This window comes from Grampus griseus (genome assembly GCF_964374135.1).
Source record: "Grampus griseus genome assembly, chromosome: 9".
NCBI lineage: Eukaryota > Metazoa > Chordata > Mammalia > Artiodactyla > Delphinidae > Grampus > Grampus griseus.
This window is the reverse complement of record NC_139003.1, coordinates 1,115,843-1,139,045: the sequence shown is the minus strand read 5'-3', so window position 1 is coordinate 1,139,045 and position 23,203 is coordinate 1,115,843. Positions and strand designations below refer to the sequence as shown.

Sequence of the window (23,203 nt, the reverse complement as noted above, 5' to 3'; positions counted from 1 at the left end):
CGGAAGTGGGTGCCGAGCGGTTCTGGCCCCCAAGCTCACCTCGAGGGCAGGTGTTTCCGGGTTGCAGACGTAGTGCCCGGGGTGAGGAAACGCACGACACGGGGGCTCTAGAAAAGCCCCCCCGACGCGGGAGCTCGGGGTTAGGGCCTGCCCGAGGCCTGCCGAGGCCGCCGCCGGGGGTCAGATCAGTTCTACGGGAGTGGGACTCGGGCTCATTCCTGTTGTATCGTACTTTGCAAGATCCAGTCCACACCCTCGCCTTCAACTTGGATGAAGGCGTGGCCCCTCCGTCTACACAGCTGCGTGCCGTGCACTGCCCCTGTGACCAGCGGCTGGCTTCCGAGGAACCAGGAACCAGGACGGACACCTGCTCTTGCCACCACCCACAACGCTGCCGTGCTGCCACGCCAGCCTCTGGAAACAAATGTGCTCCGGAAACAGGTCTTTTCGAAGGACAGGTTCAAACGTGATCCTTTACCTTTCAAAAGGACGGACGGCAGTTCTCATGAAGCTGAGTCCCACCACTCAGCTTATGCAAAGCACGATGTTGACAATAATTCCATGGAGTCCCTGGAACGAGGCCACCTGTTTCCAGAGCTCTGCTCTGAGCCTGGTCAGGCCTGGCCACGTTGCCTTGGAAAACGTGTCTTCAGAAGCCGACCAGGTTCACAGCTGAGGGTGTTTCCCTTCCTGTCTCCCTCCTCTCCCGGTGACGTCGTTCCTTCTGCAAACGTCCGGGGGCTCCTGCCTCGCCCCAGGCCTGGGCGCCGCATGGCTCGGGGAGCCTGTCAGGCACAGCCTCCCGGGCACCCCCTTCCTGGGCTTGCAAATGCCCCCAAAGCACCGTCACCGTGTGCCCGGGGCTGCAGTTTCCAGGGCATGTGCCATTTTCCCTGTGGAGGCCCTTTTCCCCTTAGTCTCATCAAAGGAGAACTGGTTCCATTTTTTTGCCACGATCCTTTCAGCCTTCATCATTACAACTGTAGGTTCCACAGATGCAGCATCTCACACTCTGTCTCGTTTAACCCTCACAGGGATCTCGAAGGAGGCGCTATTACTAAGCCCGTCCTGGGGATGAGAAAACGGAGGTCGCAGGATTTGTCGGGGACGTGGGACCAGGAAACCGCTGAGCTTCCAGCTTCACCCCGGTTTCTGGGCCGCAGCGTCCGTGCCGTCAGCGGCATGCTCCCATCTCCAGACCGACCCCTTGGGCCCTGGCAGCTCGGAGGCTGTGCTGGTCTCGGCAGGAGGACGTGGCTCCTGGGAGGAGGGGCTCTCGACGGCCGGCCCTGCCCCTTCCCACGTGTCCACCGGGCAGCTGCCAGAACCTCCCCCTCCCCACTTCCCGGCACCGGCCGACACGCGTGTCCCTGAGACCTCAGTGCCTCTAGGCCTCAGTCAACACCTGCTTCCCTGGCCGCTTCCTCTGTGTCTCGTCCACCTGCTGGGATCCCTGGCTCAGCGGTAATTAGGTCCCTCCCTGCGGTTCAGCTACGCCCGGCCTCCTCCGCCGTGAAGACCGCCCGGAGCAGCTGGGCTGGCGGCAGTGGCTTTGTCATCTGCACAGCGGCCTGCGACCTCCCGCCAGCCGGAGACCTTCGTTCTTCCACGGAAAGCCCTGCCTCCTTTCCAGGGGAGGGCGAATTCTGCTCACCCCTAGGAGAAGCGTCTGTTCCGAGAGTCCTGAACCACGGCTCCCAGCGCGAAGCCACAGCACGTACACCAACATGACACTGCAGTGGGCGGAGCGACAGCGAGCGGGGGAAGGCGCTCGGGGCTCAGGGCGCCTCCCAGGCCAGCCCCCGACAGCCCTCCAGCGACAGGTCAGTATCTGGCTTCTCGGCTTCCTACGCCGCTCGTTCCTCCAAGGCACCTCCATCCTCTGCCGAGGAGAACGTTCCAGTTCTGCACACTGGCCTCTGAGCTACTCCTCGCTTCCACCCAGTTGTCCAAACGTGAGTAGCTTGGCGGTTGGTTCCACCACGTCTTTAATTTGAAATGTCACATCTGTGTCACGTTCACGAGAGCAGTTAAGCATCAGGGACAGCGGGTTCCTGGGACCTGCCTGGACTTTGCATAACTTATGTCGGGCCTCTGAGACCTCAGCGCGTGCTTCAGGGAGACGGCCTTGGCGGCTGTCTGATGACCGGGACGGTCCTGACGGAGGGCCGGATGGCTGAGCACCACACGCCGGTCTCCCTGTGGCCTTCATGAGTCGGGAGGTCGGGGCTCCCGTGTGTCCTGACGTCCGGCACAGGCGGCTTCGCTGCAGCCCTTGCAGATGGGAAGCCAGCATCCACGTGCCAGTGACAAGACAGGCCCTGTGAACGTGGCTCTGGTCTGGTTGAATGTGTCCCATGGCCTTTCCCGTGAGAAAGGGCAGCAGTTTCGGAGCCTAAAAGACGAGCCATTTTACTTGCTTTCGTGGATGAGAAGGTGTGAAAATGCCAAGCGGGGCTCCCTTCTGCCACGTCTCCACACCTCGGGGTCCCGTACGGGGGGGCCGAAGACCACGGTGGGGCTGAGAAAACCCCTCTGTAAGTGGGTGAGAGGGCAGAAAATAGGGCTGGGGCGTGAGGGCCGGACGCTGGGGCGTGCACGGTGGGGTCCCCGTGGCTGGGCTGGACCCCCTCCCCGGTGCCCGGCAGCTGCTCCCCACTCAGAGCCGGGAGGAGTAGCCGGTGACCCCAATTCAAATGAAGCGTCGGTCGGTTAACGAGAAGCAGCCTTGAGTCCGGGCGGCCAAACGCCCTCAGGTTTCTGGGTGGTCGGCGGTGGACGGGGGTTTGGAAACCGTCGCCGCCATCGCCCGGGGGACGCCTCGCGTTAGGCTCGGCCGCGGGGTGGCCTGCGGACGGCGGGTCAGCTCTGTAGTGCGGGGACTTCAGCTGAGAGGCTACCACCAGGCTCCCTGTCACATCTGCCATCCCACACGGGTACCACAAAACACCGTTTACTACGAGAACGACAATGTGTTCGCGTCCCGTTTGGAGGTGAGATACCGTCGAGCTGTAGCTCAGTCGTCTTGACACAGGAAGACACCAGAATGTGATGAAGGCTCTCGAGACGCATCTCGCCGCCACCAACCTGTCAAACGCTCCTGGCCGTGTGCTGGCCCCCAAACCGGATCTCATCAGAAATCTGAATGACCGGTGGAGTTTCCTTTTCTAAAAGCGACGCACGTTGAAACGTTCTCTAAAACGTCAGCTCTAAACTAACATGACTGTCATTTGTCCGGAGAAGAGGTGCCTTCCGAGTTCCCGGCTGTGGGTGCACAGTAGGACGGCAGCACACGTCTGCGACCTGAGCGATGCGCCGTCTCCTCCAGAAACCGCGAACCCTGGGACTCAGGCCCAGCCACGCGCGACCACGGTGGAGCCGTGGGAGCGCCGTGTGCTCCCAGCCCGGGCCCTCCGTCCACGTCCGCGTGGGGAGGAGGCAGAGGGAGGCGTCAGCTCAGCCGCACTGATCGGCCGCGCTGAACCTCGACTCCGGCTTCCCTCGTCTGTTATCTCTGCTCTGAGGTGCCCCTCAGTCCCCACGTCTGGCACCTGTGCCTCCCGCCCCCGGATCAGACATCCCAGGAGTGGGCGTCTCCACCCCCCAACGTCCTGGGGGCGTCCCCAGACCCACCTCCAGGCTCCACACTGAGGCTCTTCAGTGCCAACGTGGTTTCCGAGCTGCTCTGGGGTGACTGTCTGTGTCCTCCCACATTCTCGTGTGGAATCCTAACCCCCAAGGTGATGGTGTCACGAGGGAGGGCCCTCATGACGGGGTCAGTGCCCTAATGAGACCCCACAGAGCTCGCTGCCCCTCCCACACGTGAGGACGTGGCGAGAAGCTGCCGTCTGTGAGCCAGGACTTGGGCTCCCACCAGAACCCAGACCCGCTGGGCCTCCATCTTAGCCTTCCAGCCTCCAGACAGAGAGTTAATTAAGTGTCTGTTCAAGCCGCCAGAAGGGACCAAGACACTGGCCTTCCCAGTCCCTTCCCCTTCCTGGGAAGTTAGCTGTGCAGCGGAAACTCTCCCCTGACCCACGAGAGCCCGGATGCTCCGGGGGTTAGTGACTCAGGCTCTGCCCTTCGTCACCCGAAGTCCCATCCCCAGTAGGAGAGACTACGGCCAGTGTGACGGTAACTGAACGGGGAGAGAGAGGCCTGTGGCCTGGAGACCTGGGAGGGCGGTGTCCACGCAGCCATCAGCACTCGTCCACACAGCAAGAAGCGCTGAGTTGTGAACAAACCCTCTTAATAAAACTTGGGCAGTAATCACGCACCACGTGCTCCAGGATGGGCAGGGGGCGGGTTCATCCCGGGGAGGGGGCTCCCTGCCAGGGAGGCTTCTGCACCGGACAGGGCCTCTGAAGGGCGTACGAGGCAGCTGACCCCGCCCGCGTCACTTTTAACGAGAAGCAGCCTGTGAGCGACATGCGTTCACCGAAGGCTGCTCCGTGAGCTGGGGCTGGGGGGAGGGGAGGACTGCGTCTGGGGTCGGGTGCACACGGTCGGCGCTCACCCGTGCACATTTCCAGGGTGGGGGCCGAGGGTTCTGTGCAGAGCCGGGACGACGCTCCCTCGGGGGGCCCTGGGCAGAGGGGCTGGACATGGGGTGCCCTCCTCCTGCCGCCTCGGGCCGCATGCTAGGGAGCTGGGCCCCCAAGCCTCTCACAGGCACTCCCTCCCAACCCCGCGCAGAGGGTGCAGGCCTTACCAGGACCATGTGGCCGGTGGAGATGTCCATGTTGGGCTGCACGGGCTCCTCCGACCAGGACGAGGTGCTGCCCCGCGCGGAGGGGCTGGGCATCGGCCCGTCACTGAACTGGGAGGACACGCTGCTGACGCGGGACGTGTGCGCGGTCTCCGGGCGCTCAGACGGGCGCGCGGCCATGCGCTGCCGGCACAGCTCCTGCAAGACAGCGGGCGCCGGTCAGAGCCTCCCTACCTGCGTTCCCAGGGCCAGGGCCGACGGGATCCACCCGTGACCACGCACAGATGTACACACACCACACAGAGACACACACGGGCACATACGCAGTAGACACACACACACCCGACACAGATATACACACAGATGTACACAGATACACACCACACAGAGACACACAGATAGATACGCTATAGACACACGCAGATATACACACATAGATACACACAGATACATACACGCCACACGGAGACACACAGATAGATACGCTATAGACACACACAGATATACACACATAGATACACACAGATACATACACGCCACACAGAGACACACAGATAGATACGCTATAGACACACACAGATATACACACATAGATACACACAGATACATACACGCCACATGGAGACACACAGATAGATACGCTACAGACACACGCAGATACATACACACGTACACAGAGACACACATAGACACACACAGACATAAACAGATACACAGACACACACAGATAGACACGCACAGATTCAGAAGGGGCCGCTGGGCCAACTCCGGCCTCCCTGGACCCTCAGAATGGCGTGTCACGTGCACTAACTCAGGCCCCTTCCTTATCAGAACGTGGGCCCAGGCGGGAGGGAAGGGAGTTTACACTGTGGACTGAAATACAGAAAAGGGTACCAGGCTCAGGATGTTTGCAGAAAAAACCCTCTGTTTGGTTCTCCTTGTTCTCAAAACATCGCTCCGACTGGAAAGCCCACACGGGAGGGAATCCAGAGAAGCGCAGACGACAGGGAAAGTGCCGGGCGGATGCGGAACGCGGCCCCCTGCGCGGACACCAGACACGGGGCTCGCGCTGACGGACGAGCCCCCCACCCGACAGAGCTCGGCTGGGTCAGTACGGAGTCTCGGGCTGCCTCGTACAGGGACGCGTGACCAGCTGGCCGGGGAGGCCCCTCCGTGCCTGTGGCCCTGCAGCCGCCAGACTCGGGTCTCGGCCGCCACGCAGCCCCCGGGAGACTCAGCCGGGCGCCCTGCTCCCCCCACTTCTGAGCGACCAAGCGCCCTGGGGAGAATTCAACAGTCACGATTCGGGGACTCCCAGCCTCTGCCCAGTGAACACGTCACCGTCACCCGAGCCGTCGAACAAAACGACGTCAAGAAGTTTGAGCATCTGAGCCCAAGAGTTGAAAGCTTGCTCAGGGGCGAAAGGACTCGTTGGAGGTCTGAGGCCCCACACGCCCCTTGCTTTTCACCTGGTGCCATCAGGGGGCCGCAGCCCGCTCGCCCAACCAGCGCCGCGTGCCACAGGCCTCTCAACTCCTGCGGGCACGGCCTCGGCCACGGGCTGGTCCCCGCTTCCTGTCCTCTCACGCGGCTGCCGCTTACTGGGCACTAAGGGTCGTCGTGAGGCCGCTGAGGTCTCGCTCTCCCCGGGGACGCGGCGCCGGCTCCTCCCCAGGTCGGAGGACGGCTCAGGCACTTTGAGGGGGGCCGGCTGGATGTGAACCCCCAGCCCCGCTAGAGCACCTGGCGACGGGGATCAGTGTGGGCACCTGGAGGAGGCGGCGGAAGAGACGAACTAGAAGAAAACAGGGCCAGCGGTGAGGGTGGGGTCTCCCTGCCCAGGGCTCAGGAATTTCACACGGCTTCTAAACAACAAATGTTTGAAATTCCACCCACGTTTCCTCAGAGTCTTAAAAACAAAAAGAAACCCAGACACGTCGGGTGATTGTAATAAGGCAGATGACACTAGGAACCAAGTCCGCGTCTCACTGATTCCCGCTTCCGCATGTGGAACATCACTTGATTCTGGGAGTGCCCACCAAAAAATGCTTCTGCAGTAATTTCTGTGGTTTCCTTTAGTTCACCCAGAAGAACAGGCCCGAAGAGCTCAGGCTGAGAGAGCTCAGAAAACGTCCTCCAAGAACCGGCTTCTCTGGTGAAGATGTGAGATGTCTGCGATTCACCTTCTGAAAAGCGAAACATTGGAGCAGCTGGGTGTCTGCCCGTGGAGGTGCCAGGGATGAAGAGTGACGGCCAGGCCTGGATCCCCATCCCTCTCCGGTCCCCGTGGAGAGTGGAGTGCCCTGGGCGGGGTGAACCTGGGTCAGGCGCTCAAGGCCCCCAAGCCTGAGTGCTGTCACTTGAAAATGGAAGGAACAGGACAGCACAGAAGATGAAAAGGGTTCATGTGTGTGAGATGCCCGGTGCGGTGCCTGCCACGAGGTCCCATGGTCAATCAGTGCAACGGTGGAGGTACTGGTGCAGTGAAGGTAAGAATGATTCTTTAAACCAGAACAAATTCTCGACGGCGTGGCGAGTTCAAAGATATTTCTAAAGGAAGCAGGAATTTTCGAGGTGGAGGTGCCCACAGAGCGTCCGCTCAGGCCTCCTCATCTGGTAGACGATCAGGACTGACTTGCAGGCTCGGTGAAGGCCTCACAGGCGCCCGGTGGTGCCCGGGGACTGAACCTGTGACTCAGGCCCAGCACTCTTCCCGCTGCTGCTGAGAGCGGATTCCCCTTGTGGGTCTTTGTTTTTTAAAAATAAAAGCTGCAGCAAAGATCCAAGAAAAACCCATCACCCCCATTTCCAACAGCAAACAATGCAGGACGTCGGGGCCTGGACTGGAGAGAGGAGCCCGGAGGCTGGCAGCCCGGGTGACGGTGCTTTGCCTGTGCACAGGGGAGGTCCCCGGGCTGCGCAGGGACCCCGGGGGTGGGGGCGTGCGTCAGGCCTTCACCACGTGCTTCCATCTGCAGATAAAAATAGGTGCACCTGCTGAGGTGGGACGCCTGGCCTCCCACCGACCGTAGTCCCATTTCTACCTCTGGACTACCTGAGAGGCGGTGAAGCCAGGGTCTCTGGAAGGGTCAGGCGGTGGTGGGACCCCCGCGGTGGGAGCACTGCTCCTGGGAGGCCTGGGGGGGCCTGCCCAGCCCCGGTGGCTGGGTGGGAGGGGGTGTGACACACCTGGGGCACAGCAGCCCCCGTGCCCCAACCTCCCGTGAGCCACCAGCGGAGGTGTGTTCCGAGGGCCGTGAGGAGACATTAGGGGAGGCCCTGCCTCCAAAAACTGCCCGGGACACGCCCACCAGGCCACCCAGGCTGCGAGGCAGGTCCTCCTAGAACCTGGCCCAGGGTGCACCTGTTCCTCCAGAGGCTGCAATGAGAAGCTAACACATTTCACGTCGATTCTTTCTTAGCTTCCGGGAGACTCCCATATGCTCACATCCTGGAGTCTTGGCGATGCCTGACCCTGAGTCCCGGCTGCAGCTGTTACTGGCTGTGTGACCTTGGGCAAACCACCAAGCCTCTCTGGGCCTCAGAGAGGCACCAACCTGGCAGCTCTCGGCAGACGTGTCTGGGTGACTGTCAGCCCTCGTCGCTAACCTCCTCAGCAAACCACGCGTCCAACACTGCGCTGGATGCCGGGTACGCCGGCCAGATGCAACCAGGGCCCGACTTCCGGGGGCTCACAGGCCAGCAGAGCTGAGCGGTGACGAGAGGTAGGGAGGCGTCAGGACGGGAGCCCCGGTCAGCGTGGAGCCGTGGGCGGGGAGCCGGAGGGACAAAAACAGCTCTGGAGGCTGGGATGTGGGCGGTTAGGGCCCGCTGGGCTGCAAGAGCTTCCCCGTGGGTGGGGCTGCAGGTCGGGGAGCAGGGGGACGGGACCGTCCCATGTCACCCCTGGGGCGGCAGTGCTGGTGCCCCCGTCCCGCACCTTCGCTTTGCCCCCGTTAGTGTGCTTGGGTTTCTGGAATTAAGATGCTGGAAGCAAGCCGTGTGTGTGTGGCCCAAGGCCCACCTGCGCTGATGGGCTCTGGACACCTCGGAGGGAACCGTTCACCTGCGGGTGGCATCTCCCTGCACCGCGCCTGAGGCAGCGTGGCTCGTGGCTGTGGCTGAAGTTTTCCTGGTCCCTTCAGCCTGCAGCTCAGCTCGCCCACGGGGGTCTGCCTGCCGCCCTCCACGAGGCCGGGGTCCGAGCCACATCGTCCTGACCTGAGACACAGGTTGAACGACGTCTGGCTCAGATTAGGCTGTTGCACGAGCGGCAGTTGGGGAGCCAGAGCAGGGCCAGAGCTGCCACTGGCTTCAGAACGACAGGGCTGGGGGAGCCAGGCCACGCACACGCCTGGACCGCAAGGTGGCAAGGTCCACCTCCACTGCTGCCCTTGAGCTTAACACAAGAAGGCCAGACCTATCTGTTTGTGACAGAAACAGGGATCACTCGAAAGTGGTTCAGTCTGAGAGCCAGTCTGGTGATCACGCCCCCCAGGAGGAGACACACCAGTCCTGCTGCCTGAGGAAGGGGCTCAGCTGAATCTTCAATCATGGCTTGTTCTGCTTGGTCCCAGGCAGAGTCCCTCCGTGTCCCTGTGGCCGCCGCCTGACCCCGAGCCCTGAGCTCTCACGTCTGGACACGCATCCTCCCCTACCTCCTGCCATGTCACCCTCCTCGCGCTGTCACAGGACTCTCTAGGTGTCCCCAGAGAGGCAGGCACGATGCAAAGAGAAGCAGAAATCTCTGGGGGAGTCACTGCATGGCCTTTAAATTAGTCCTTTATGTTGATTATAGCTTCTAAATTAATAACAGAAATTCTATATTTTGTCCATGCTCTGCACTATTGCTTTAAAATTTCTAAGGAAAAATGAACTTCTTTTTAGAACATTACTACCTGCCTTAGTAATGGTCTGGCCAGGACACTAACTGGATAGTTTTGAAATCCCTTAGGTTTATGGTTTTGTGGGGACGTTTCAGCCCACACTCCGCAGATCTGGACCCCTCAGGAGGGCCGTCAGCCGTGGGTTTACCAGGGAGCTCTTGCTTCCATGCCTCACCCCTCCCCAGACCAGACGGTGACGCTGTGAGCCTCCTTCTTCACTTAAAAGTATCATCTCTCCCTAAAAAGGCATCTGCAGTCCACACGGCAAGGTTGAAGGCACGACCCCACTGAGCCCTTTGAGCCACGGGCTGGGCTGAAACATTTATTTTAAATGTAATTTGAAGTTCCCATCGCGCAGGGAACTGCTATCAGGTCAAAGCACTTTCCCGAGCTTACTGCCTGCGTTTATTACTGATAAGGGCCACGCACGATAGGACAGGACACTCATGTCATCGAGTGACAAACACCACCATCAACCGGATCAGCCTCGTGGAAGTAATGCCCTGTGGGGGCAGTTTAAAGTTCAGAGCCGTGATCGCCCGCGGAGGGCACCTTATCTGAGCAAAAAGTAACTGACGACGCTAAATGAACTACACAGCCTGCTCTGAAAGAAACTGGAGACTTAAGTTGTGAACTCTTCCTAATTGATAATCCTGGCAGCAAGCGGGAAGGGCAGGATCCACACCCGGAACACCAACTGCCCGGGTTAGGTCATGGAAACCCCAAAATGATACCAAGCCCATCGAGGTACTAATTAAGGTGCAAGTTCACTAAAGTCGTAATTCCCTTCGACTTCACAGATGCAGCGCGTCCTCCGCAGGGCCTCGTCCTGAGCTCAGAGGAGAGTTTGGCAAAGAGTCTTTACCTGGCTGGATAAAGAGGTGCGGCACCTTCCAGCTCCTCCATTGAGAAGAATCTTTTCAGGTGTTTAAGACCCGGACTAACTCGCCTTTAATTAAAAAATGGCTTTGCTTCTGATCTAGGACGGCACTACCTTCGTAAAAATGATCCTGAGCATTTAGCTCGATGACCTTGAGTTGATAAACGCAAGTACCATCCTCGTGTAGCGAGTGGTTCACACACCCAATGACCAAGAGGCAGACCTACACGTGGGGTCAGCCAGCCATCCATGGGCTCCCTTCAAACGGCTCTTCGCTCAGGGCGTCCCCCGTCCAGCGCTGCAGACCACCAGCCTCCGAGCACAGAGCCGGACACCCTCTGGGCTGCACCGCAGACGCGGGGCGCCTCTCCCACCCAAGCGCTCACTCGGGCTGTGAGCCGGTGCCCTGGGTCCCAAACCACTCCCACCAGGAGTTTGGCCAAGTCTGTTTTCTCATCCAGTGCCTACACTTGAGCAGGAAAGAGAAAACCGATGTGTGTGTGAATGGAAAGAAAGTCGTTTTCCGACAGCAGAAGGGAAATCACTTATTTGGGGGCCGTGGTGCTTCGGTTTCCAGGATGTCTGTCTCTGAAGAGGGGCCTCGGGCCAGAGGTGACTCATCTCAGCGTGGCTGTGCCTTTCTAGCTGCTGGACCGTCGCAGGTGTGGAGAAAAATCACTGAGGAAAACATGCAAGTCATCCCAAGCTCCCGATGAGGACGCTCACACGGTCAGGGGCAGATGCTGCGATTCTGCTGCTGAGCCCACATTTGTACCACCAACGATGGCGGGGCCTCTACGCTTGGGAAGCAGGCGCTCTAGGGCCGCCTGTGTCTTAGGAACAAGTCCCAGGGAGAAGATGAAATCCATCAGTGGGAGAGAACGCCGCCCGAGACAGACCCTGGTCCACGCCGTGCATCACGGGTCGAGGCAAGGACTCGGGCCCATGTCACCCGGGTCTGAATCCCGGCTCAGCCACTTAGGAGCTGCGTGACTTTGGACACGTTGCCTGAGTGCCTCAGTTTCCTAATCTGTGGAGTGGGGATGGCTGCACAGGGCTGCTGGGAGGATTCCACGAGCGAACATGTGAAGCTGTTAACACAGCGCTGGGCGTGAGGCCAGCAGGCAGCCCCCATCCACACCTTCCTCCTGCTGGACGCAGCCTCCCTGCCGAGCTTCCTCGCCTGCAGCCGGGTGCGGGAAGGGAGTCGGGACACCAGGTGAGGTCCTGCTCCCAGGGCACCAGAACTAAAAGACGCGGATCCACTCGGGCTGTCCCTCTGCTCCACGGCACCAAGGGCCGTGGGGAACCCAGTTTGCCGACCGACCGCTGTCTTTAGCAAGAAGAATCTCTCCCCTCCCTTCCTGGGGAAAGCAGAGTTTAGAAGTTTCTAAGGAGAAAAGAACAGCACTTTCACAGTCCCCCTAAATTCAGATGCTCAGTCACAAAATAAACGCGTGAAGCCTGTGTCCCGCTATCTTAAAATATCCAAATGGCGCCTCGTTGGTCAAGAAAGGTGAGACAGGAGCACAGACCCCCCATCCAGAAAATGTGACTCGCCCATCTCGGTGCCGCTGGGGGCGCTTCCCGGAGGTCCAGCCAGCGCAGCGGACACGCCAGCCCTGCCGGCCACCCCTGAGCGGGGGCAGGTCCGCAGGGCAGAGTCAGCGCAGGATCTGTTCAGGTCCGAGAGCTTTGCATTTTCAGAGGCAGTCCTCAGGGTACGAGGACGCGGGCTGAGAAAACAGGAGCACACGGCACGTTCCGATGTGCCGTCATCATTTTCTGCAAAGCCGCCTGCTTCTCTGTTACCTACGGAGCCCAGGCCCTGGGACGTGTCTGCAGGGCCTCCAAGTGTCTTATGGTTCTTTGTAACACAATTTGCAAAGTAGGTTGACTCGGACTCCGGCAGAAGAAATCCATCCATACACATAACAACAAATGTGTGAGACAAACAAACGTCTCATCAAATGTCTCATCTCTCGAACCTTCATCTGATGGGGGAAATTGCAGAGAGTGGGACTCACTCTGAGAGAAAAGACTCGCCATCCCCAGATTCTGCCCAAGGACAGACAGGACTCCACAGGCTTGAGAAAAACCTCTTTCTTTGTACCTTTCAAGGAACAACGGGAACAAAGCAGTGGACGGCCTGAGTGCGCACACAAAGGCGGCCGGGTTTTTAGGGTTATTTGGGGAGCGTAATTAGTGGTAACAGGGCAAAACCAAGGCAGGATGCACAAAGCCGGGGAGAAAGCGAAATGGGTTCATTAGGAGGTGTGCACGGGGGGGGGGGCAATTACTCTCCAGATGGAGAAAACGCTCAAAAGGAGCTGCCTCCCTGGGAGGGGCCTGAGCCCAGCTCGTAGGGCGCCAATAGCGGCCACAGAGCCGCTGTGACAGAGAGCAGTCACACAGACGCCGGCGGTGACAGTAAATACAAGCACTGTGGTCCACGCCCCACAAGGCAGGAGGCGGGCCCTGGCAAGTCCCCTCGGGTGGGGCACAGGTGGGGTTTATATTGTGCTCAATTTAGAGAAGGCGTTATTTTTGTAAAACAAAACCCATACAAGGTATGTTTAAAATACAGCAAATTCTACACCGAATATGATTAAACTTGAGTGAAACGTCTGGGGGAAAGCAGGGGACAAAACATCCCGGATGGTCAGGGGCCAGGAACGTCTCGTCAAGAAAAAGCGTAGGAAGAAAAGCAAAGCCTTGTCTGATCAGCCGGCTCTCCTCCAATAGCTGTGAGCGCACAGCAGGTGTGACACGGAAGGAATGGCCTGGCCGTCGAGGCCGGCGGGGTGGCTGTGAGCACAGAACCGGGGACACGTGAAGCGGTTTAGGGGAGGGATTTTACGTGAACGTTCTCACTGCGAGTAGCTCACCTGCTCAGTGTTGGTCTGGGGAGTAAACACGGGCGCATATTCTGTGCCCTGGGACGGCTCCCCCCGGGGTCCTGGGGTCCCGGTGCCGCCTCCTAAGGGATTGGGGGCCACGGGAACACGGCCATTTCTGCGTAAGAAGCAGAGGACACGCCCCCGGAGGTCAGAGCCGCGGCAGGTGCACTGGGCGGCCGTCCTTAGGCCGGCCCAGCCCAGATCCTGCTCCCAGGATGGGGCGCTCGGCACTCAGCCCGTCTTCACCGTCACTGGCGTGTGTCACGAGGTCGCCACCACCCGTCCTGGGACGCTCTTCACCACCTCCACCAGGCTGCTCAGTGATGCCCAGATAGCGTTTACCTTTCCACAGCGGGACAGCACGCTCACACGTGCTCACACACCCGTGTGCACACGCAGGGGAGAAGCACTTCTCCACGGTGGACCCTGAGCCGGGTTCCAGAGCCTCCGTGGGGCGGTGCTCATTCGGACCTTTAACTAGGGATGAGGCACCCTCACCCGCACCCCGACACCCTGATGACAGCTTCGGCCGCAAACCCAGGCTCCTCTGGCCGGACTGCAGCTGCATTAAGTGCCTGGTCCCACGGCGTCAGTCAACTGCCCAGAACAGCTCCACGGCCAGCAGTGTTTACCAGGCGACATCGAGTAACTGTTCCCATCTCGTAAATGTCTTCTCAGAATAAAAGTTATAGACACATTTCAACTAAGAGAGGTGAACGTGATGTTCAGCTGGCTTCTCAATCTGGAACAGTCTACCGTCACAAAGCCAGGCCCAGGACCCCGACCCCGTCTGCCCCTCCCAGCCACCCCGTGCTCGCTCCCAGCCCTGTCCTGCTCTGCAGTCATCGCCACGTGGACGGCCTCTCACCCCCCAAACTGAGGACGGCGGTCACTTTCCTGTTCTCTGCCTCCCTCGGCGTCCGGCACAGATCGGGGAGGCTTCGCTCACTGGTGGGCATCACCTGCAGCCAGCAGCCCCTAGGGGACCAGGTCCCCAGCCTGGGCGGCGGCCGAGACGCTGCCGGAGCTGGAATCAGGCCCCGCGGCCGGAGGCGGAGGCTTCCTGCTCAGACCAGGCAGGGCTGGGAGGTCATTTGTGAGCCCGAGCTGGCAGCTCGCGTGTTCTCGTTCTCCAGAGCTTTACGGTGCAGGGTGCACAGTCAGGAAATCTGCAGCTGACGTGTCGCCTGAAGGGGGCTTGGAAGGTGCGCTACTAAGCGCACGGACTTCCTCCAGAACGAATGGGACGCGCCCACCGTGGACCAGGTGCCCCCGCACCCCACCTAAGGCCTGTCTGTCCTTTCAGACCTGAGACACGCTCCGTCTGCTCTGCCCCCGATCAACCTCAGGGCGAAATCGGGAAAGAGCTGTGACAACAAAAACACAGACTCCAGCGAGCATCTTCCCCCTCCCCAGCCCGTAGTTACCGTGGATTCCGTAACCATCTTTAACGCTTCGGCTGAAAGTTGGAATCGGAGACCCAGGGCAGAGTGTGTCTGACACACAACCCCCGCAAGACCCCAGCTCTCACAGGAGGGCTCCGGTCCAGCTCCAAGCCCCCTGGCAGGGCCGCCATCCGTAAGACAAATAAAACAGTAAACACCTGGACTCCTGCGGCGGACGACTCACCAGACAACTGTGCTTCCAGGGTCCCCAGAGTCAGAGATGCCTCACAGCTCATGGCTCAGCTCGGCCTCTGTGAGCGAAGGTGGCCTGGAGCGGCCCCACCTGTGTGCACCGGCTTGTCATTTCATGTTTCATATTCAGACGATTAAAAATAACCAAGTCAGGTGGAAATAAACCGCCCGCCTCTTCACAGCAGCCTGGGCCTGACGTGGCCTAAGAGCATTAGCAGCTGTTTTCTGTGAGAGACTTTTGTCACCTTCCTAGTTTTCTTCTTGCGCAAAAGATGCTGGATCCTCATCACCTGTCATCACCACCATCGTCACTCTGGTCCACATCTTCCGAGCTCAACGCTCCCTGTGCCCCGCGCTCTTCCGGACGCCGCAAATCAAGGGGGATGGTTTTCGCGAGAGTTCTAAACGCTTCCCCCAACCAGCTCCTCTCATATCGATACCTTAGATTCACGTGTCAGTTAGCTTTTATTGAGCACTGAGAGGTCCCTGCTGGTGCGGTGTGTTCATTCTACCGACCCGGCGTTTCAGGAAACTTCCTCGCCTTCCAGGAGGACACGCCGGGTAAGGAACAAGCCGAGTTCTGAACCCAGGTCTGTCTCAGCCCCTGATGCGAAAGGCCCTCCAGGTGTGAAGGGTAATTCCAGGCACCGGAAAGGGTTCTCGGCAGGGGCCCGCGCGGGGTGGGCGGAGGGTGTAGGGTCCAGGCTGGCGGACAGATGGGATGCTCTGGAGAATAAAGCAGGTGGAGGGCTTTCAGGGTGTGGGCCGCGGTCTGCACAAAGGTTCCGAGACAGAAGCACACAAGGGAGAGTCCGGGGGCGATGCGGACCAGCCAGGAGCACAAAAGGTATTCACAGCTCCCCATTCTGCGGCCGCTGCCTCATTAAGGCAAAGGGCAGGGCCCAGGCGGGGCGGAGAGTAGGAAGCAGCTGCCTCTGCTTCTCAGAAACAAACGCACACCATTCTGGGACCCAGGTGCTCCACGTGAAGCCGCTGTGAATGGCGATCCTGCAGCACGACGCACAGAGCTCTGAAGGCCTGGGTCAGGGGCTGCACCGCTGATGAGCTGGTGACTGTGGGCAAGTCACTTTCAGTCTGTTTTATCTCAGTTTTCCCAGCTGTGAAATGAGGGCTCTGACCTCTAAGGCCCGCAAAATCTGTCACCTACCACCAAGAGGGGACAGGTGCCGAACTGCCACAGCAAGTCCGAGTCGGCGACGGCCCTCGAGTAAAACCAGCGATGGGGGCGTCCTGGGGCTCAGGAGGAGGGGCTGGGAGAGGATCCAGGAGCAAGTGGACGCTCGGGGCACTGCTGGCCGGGGACAAGAGCCATCTGTCGCGTGCAGGGCACCAGCTCTGCTTTGCTGCCTCTCTTGAGTTGATGTGAAATCTGTAGACGCAAGACGTGCCCGGGAAACCCGCCTCCAGAGGCAGGGCTGCAGGAGCGGGCGGTGGGGGGCAGGCTTCCCTGGCGGCGCAGCGGTTGAGAGTCCGCCTGCCGAGGCAGGGGACGCGGCTTCGTGCCCCGGTCCGGGAGGATCCCACATGCCGCGGAGCGGCTGGGCCCGTGAGCCGTGGCCGCTGAGCCTGCGCGTCCGGAGCCTGTGCCCCGCAACGGGAGAGGCCACAGCGGTGAGAGGCCCACGTACCGCAAAAAAAAAAAAAAAGAAAAAACGCACCATTTCACAGTTATTGTCCGGGAAACCCGGGGTCCAAGGTCAGAAAAGAGGCAGTTCAAAAGCAACCGACCAAAGAATCTGAGATTTTTTCCCCCTAGTTTTCTCCCTCACGTTTCAATTTCAAATCTGTGGTCACTGACCTCGGTATGTTTCTTCTTGAAGGTGGGGAAGGTAATCCTGAAGCAGGTGAACCAGCTGTAACCTCCCTGCCAACTGACGACTGTTTTACAAACGAATCTGCATTTGCTTTCCTCCCACTCAAGACCCTCTTGGGTTCTAGTTAAAGTGCGTGTTGCGCTGCCTCATGAAAGATGAATTTAAAAAATATTCCTTTGTCGATTATTCTTCTGCTTCACTGTCTTTAGAAAAAAATGATAAAATGCTTACCTATAGAGCAAATCCAAAATTTTAAACTTTAATTGGATGATTTGCATCTAGTTACATATGGACACTAACACCCCGTGCGCGCTAAGAACCCCGCACCTGTCACACAAACTCCTCTCGCTGATTTGCGATTAAACATCGCAAAGTCGATCCAAGTTGAAACCTGTGCTTCGCGTCCCTAACCCTCAAACACCCTAGAGAGCTGTGCGTGTTAAAGCATCTGGACTTCCTTCCTGATATAATCATGTGTGAATCTTCCTTTTCCTACTTTCCAAATAATCACAAGCACAGACACACACAAACGTACCCAGACACCTCATTTTGCTGGTTGCAGTATCTTTTACATCCAAAAATCTTAAGAGAATACTTTTTCACAACTGTCGCCTCCCTAATTGGAAATCACCTTTATGAAAATCTTGCCCTTGCTAATAAAGAAATAACCTACCAAGATTCCATTTTTAATTATCAGCAAGTCTTCCAAAGCAGAAAACCCCAGTGGAGACTTTAAATATTTTGAGCAACAAAGTTTATGAACAGTTGATCAGGTGGAGAAGAGAAACACTGTTACGTAGCTTCTCTAACGTCACAGACGCCGTTACTGTGATGTTCCTGAAAAAGTGACTGACCGCTGCACAGACCCACGTGCGGCACGGACAAACCCTGCCTGGTTCCTGAAATTCCCTTTATTCCATTCGTCCGTGACCCTCTCAGATCTGGGCCCAAGCTTCCCCATCGCCTCTCTCTCCTCAACACAGGCTTCAGCTCCAAGAAGACGTCTGTTTGTTGCCCAGCCTTCTGGCTTTGCTCCATCCTCTCCCAGGCACCCCCGCCTCCATTTCTCTCCGTCTGAGTCCCTCGCTCACCTTCTCTGGGAAGCCCTCCCTGACCACCCCAGGCTCGCTGGGGCCCATCACAGAGCTGCTTGTCTCAAGCACACGCCTAACCCAGTGTGAACCGGTCCTGCCTGTAAACTCCAACGGGAAATAAAGTTCTCTTCTGCCCCTATTGTTTCAGAAACTGTGACTCTATCATTGGAAGAAATAAATTCCGCAAAAGACACTTTCTGGAAGAGTTCGAAGTTCAGCCACGCAGCCTCCCCAAGGCTCTCTGAGGTGTTCATTCCTCAAGGGTGACCCGCACGCCAACAGGGCTGCAGACACAGACGCAGGCTCTTGGGGCCACACCCAGGCCGGGGCAGCTGCCGGCCGGGGGTGGGGAGAAGGGAGGGGCAGTCCCGGGGCTGAGGCACAGAGACTCCAAACCAAAGGGGCCTCGGGAGAAAGTGACGCTGACGTCCAGTCTACCCCTGGGTGGGAGAGACGGCCTGCATCGGGGGCTCATGCTGGAGTTGTCCTCCCCCCCCCAGGTCGCTAAACGTTCCTCCTCTGACGCCCGGAAACTGCTGTCGCCGCCCGAGGCTCCTGGGCCGGGCTGTGCACCTGCTCTTTCTGAACCCTGCCGTCCTCGACATCCGCGACTCCTGTTGCCCCTGAAGGTCCGAGCCGTCGTTCCCCCTCTGACCGCCTTCTGTAATCTCTCAGCCTCTCTTACGCCAGGTCCGTGCTGTGCTAGGAGCTGGGCTTGGCCAGTTTTGACAGGCTAGTGCATTTCACTGCAGGTGATGCTACGCGGCACAGAGACGTCCCCTGGTACCCATCAAGTCCGCCTGAGAGTGGATGGTGCCCATCAGGGGTGCGTGACAGTGGAGTGCCCTTGGGCCAGCCTCCGGGAGCAGGCACCGGGCAGGTCTGTGGGCTTCTGCTGTCAGCGGCCTGCCCCGGGCCGTGGTCTGCAGACGCCGCCTGCAGAGAGCTGGGCTCTGGTTGAAGAGGCCTCTGGGGAGCTGCCCTCACCTCTTCCTGGGGACAAACGCCGTCCCGGGGGAAACGGGTGAGCAGAAGCTAAAGAAGTTGGGAGACAAGCCCTCAGAAGGGGAGACGGGTCTTCCGGGCCTGTGTAACTTCGCGGACAACCGTCTTGCCCACTTACAGTGACCCTCGGTCTCTGATTACCTGCCTTCTAGAATTCCTTCCCCACCCTCCTACCATTTTGGTCTAAATCCCCGTTTACTCCATTTCTCACACTTCCCTTTACTGTTTCAGGCTTCTCCTCCCAACGCCCACCTTTCAGGATGGCTCGGCACCCTCTGCGAGAATCCGACGGCAGCAGGTCTCCAGGGACACCTGGCTGCACACAGGCTACCTCCCCCACCAAGGGATGCCCAAGCTGTGCCCCTCAACCGGGCAGGGGCGACACTCGTACTAGGGCAGGCCTGGGGGGCGGGGAGCGGGGGCTCCTTCTGACTGAGGGTGGCCTAGACCCAAATTCGCACCCCGGGTCCACCTTCCCCTCCAGACAGTGGACTGATGACTTGACTGATCTCTGGTCCTGGACAGACGGGGGAGAAGTGCTCCACAGAGTCCCTGGAACGCTGTCTCCACACCTGGCCTTCCCCACGATGACTGGATTTCCTGGAACAGTCCAGATCTCCAGGTTTCTCTCCGGTTTTCCCTAGAGGTACACGGCTTTCGTTGCAGACTGTATGTGCCAAGTTTTCGTTTAGAAAACGCGCCTGCATCTCTGGACCAGGGCCTGATGGAGAGAAAGCAGCCCATGCAAAGGCGAGGAGGTCATAAGTGCACACTTGGGCTGGGAGGGCTGGGCCCAGAGCCGAGCAGCTGAGACGAATCCCACACCCACCGACAGGCGCTCCTGAGAACCACTGTCACCACGAACAGAGGCCCCTTAAACAGAACTTAGACGTGAGATGCACTGGCCCCTCCACGACCTTCTCTGACCCTCAGGAGCCCAGTGAAGAGTGCAAAGCCCCTTCCTTCCCATCCTGTGGTGAGGAGAGCTGGGCTCAGAGGAGGGCTCGGCCCAAGTTCCAGCCGATGTCACGGCGGGGGGAGCACGGGCTTGAACGAACTTAAATATTGGGAGAGAAAGAAATTTAAAAAATGGAAAGTGTAGCAAAAGGGAAAGAGACTCGGAAGACCCGCCCCGCACTGTCCCTGCGGCCCCGCCCAGCTTTCCTGCCTCCAGGCCCTGCTCCACAGGTCCACCCTTATTGGGTCCACAGCCACAGCCACGAGGACACCGGGTCTGAGCTCATCCTCCTGCCCGGCACGCCCCCCATGCAACCAGGGGGCCATCTTTGCGGGCCCCCATGCCTTCTCCACCCGCCGGCGGGCTTTGCGCTCCTCCCCGTGACCCTGCAGTGTTTGATGCCCACGCCGTGCCAGCTGATGCCCACGCCGTGCCAGCTGCCTCCTGGTCACTCTGGGACGTGCTGCTTACCAGGGCTTCACGTGGGTTTACAGCAAATGAAATCATCAGCGGAGCAGACGAACGCTGCCGACTCTTCCTAAGTCTCCCCCCACGAGGAGGAAGGCGGGGCCGTCAGATCCGGGGGCGGGGGAGGGGTCACGGCCTACCCCAGGCCACTCCTCCACGCGTACAACGAGCCCTGCTTGCCCGGAGCGGCCACGCGGTGTGGACCAGTGGCCACAGGCGGCTTTCGAAGCACGTCCGTGGGCATCGCTTGGAGGGAGCCTGTAGCTGGGGGCGGAGGGCAGGGACTCTCAGGGGGTCTTCCCGGGCCCAGGGCACCATCTGGGCCGCTCCTCTGGCTTCTGCAAGGTGGAGGGGTGCTCTGATTCTGACAGCGAGTGGGTAAGGCAGACTAGAACCTTCCCCGTATTGGAGTCGATTAAAAGGATGCCCCTCCCCCTCGTCACCCCCCAAACTGTCCCCCACCTAGCAGCCGGTGAGAGCCAGACCTCCCTCTCGGACACACTTTCTCCCCTTGGCTGTGACAGAACAAAACGGGAGGACCTGGGAAAGGTCGCCGGACACAGAGGAGGGAGGATAAGCCCCCCTGCTGCCCCCGCTTCCCAGACGTAACTTCCTGGCCAGCCTTGAGAAACACTTATTTGAGTAAAATCCAGATCTGCTGACACACCAGGAAAATGAAGACAGACCAGAATAAGTAATGCAGGATCCAGAAGAAGCCGCAGAACCCAGGCCTCAGAAATCTTCGTATTAGAGGCTCCAGTCTTTTATTTTCAACATATCTCACCGAGGGGTCTGTTATTTTCAATTAAGTCTGATCTAATTATCAATGTCTGATCAGGGAAGTGGCTGCTATGTTAGGACGGCAACATGTTTTCTTTACATGTTTAGATATTTCTTTGGCAATCTTTCCAGACCTCAGCCTCTCCTAGAAGATCTGTCTCCAAATCTCAGGAGCTATTTTTGAGGAACGTGTTGCACGGAAACCAGAGAACGAGCATGGAGTTGCTGCTTTTGGAAACCACATGTTGGAAAATTTAAGATGTATGAGCAAAACACGCTACACATTCAGGTCTTCCAGAAACACGTTCAGACCCAGAGTAGAAAGGGATCCGGAAGGTTTCACTGAGTTTGCAGAACAGCTTGTTGGCCCTGGCCCTGATCCCCTGACACTGAACACACAGACGAAAAGCAGGTCCCGGAAACGCTCGAGGCGGACAGGTCCCTTTGCTCTCATCACCCCAAAAGTGAGCAAGTTTTCCTTGGGTTCTCACAAGGCTGCCTTGACGAGCATGGCGTGACTTAAAGTACAGGGGAGCCCGGGCCTGTCTGGGGGCTGCGGAGGCAGGAAGGCCCCGGGCCTCGTCTTCAGCAGCCGGGCTTCTACCTGACAATACACCCCCTTGCAAAACCGATCAGAATTGGGAAAGTTTCGAGTGAATTCTGCCTGTGGACGTTGGTACCGCCAGCTACTTCTGCAAAGGCAAAACCTGAAAGGTTCCAGTTGTCAGGCTCGACTGGGTCATCACAGAAAGAACTGTTCTTTCATAGCATTTCAGGGCACCCTTCCATGTTTGAAGCAGGACACATTTTGCTTATTGGAAATGTGCACACAGAAGTATTTTGACCTGAGAATCTAAACATAAAGCCAGGCCAGGGCACCGTAAGATGCACGGCTGACTGAAGTGGGAAGGGCTATGGTGGAAACTGGTGGTGGGTCAAGTATACCCCAGGAGTTCACCGTTTTCCACCTCAACTGGGAAACGCTTCTGTGCCAAGTGCTACACCTAGCAGGGGAGATTCACCTAGAAGGGCCCCTGAATCAAAGGCAAGGAGAACAGCCGACGTGGGACCTGCCCTCTCTTTGACAGCCCGGCTCTCCTTGCTCTCAGGCGCGAGGACGGGGGCCTCTGGGCTCCCAGGTGCGTCAGCCCGAGTCGGGGTGAGGGGACCGTGGCCGTCGTCTCCCGAAGAGTCTGGAGCTAGTGGGCTGGGCCCCGGGCGGCTCTCTGCAGGGCGCCTCCCGACCGCTTCCTCTCCTCTCCTCTGGGTCCGCTTCCAAAGGCCCCCAGGTACCCAGGGAGCCTGCGGGCATTGGGAGACAAACCATCAAAAGAGGCCTCGCCGGCAATTCCGCGGGAGGCTGTGCCCCCGCGCGGGGAAGGGGAGTGGCTGCTGCTCTGGGAGGATCAAAGCCTCAGAGACACGGACTCAACATTCAAAGAGACTCGGGGAGAGAAAGGCGGGGACGCCGTCTAATCATCCAACAGCTTGTTTCTGCGCAGTGTTACCCAATCCCCGTGCACAGAAGTAGGACAGCGACGTGACAGAACACAGAATGTGCTGGTAGCCTCGCCTCACAAGCCCGCCGGATGCCCTTGGGGAGCGCGCGTGTGTAAATACACACTCACGTGTGCGGACAACATACGTGTCACGTGACATGCCAATTGGGGGAAAACAGGAATAAAAGTAAAGAAATTGGCTTTTCAGATCAGGAAATACAGACTTAATCCAAATACATTATGTTGCTGTATGTAGAGGACAAAAATAACATTTACTAAAACAAAGGGGAAAAGTTTGGCAGCGGAATTCCATTAAAACATGACCTTTAAAGATGGATTTCGGCTCTTCTTCAAGTTAGCATACCCAAATCTTTCAAGTTTGAGCAAATTAAACTTTGATAGATTACCTGGTGAAATTGATACCTTGTTAAGTGTTAAAATAAGAGTTTATTAAGAAAGATGTGATTTTCCAATAGGTAAAGCAAACAAAAATATCGCACACTTACGCGTGTAAACTAACTAAGAACCTTTAACATGCTGACTCTGTCTATGA

The 23,203-nt window shown here is 58.4% G+C and overlaps 1 protein-coding gene across 1 annotated transcript in view; it reads right to left on the bottom strand.

Moving 5' to 3' along the window:
* The window catches only part of PTPRN2 (protein tyrosine phosphatase receptor type N2), a gene marked incomplete at its 5' end in the record, with an annotated part of 671,781 nt that overhangs the window by 83,356 nt on the left and 565,222 nt on the right, over positions 1-23,203 (bottom strand). Inside the window, one exon of the mRNA XM_082661426.1 lies at positions 4,712-4,906. Coding sequence (XP_082517552.1) covers positions 4,712-4,906 — 195 coding nt within the window. The remainder of the gene's footprint in view (positions 1-4,711; positions 4,907-23,203) is intronic.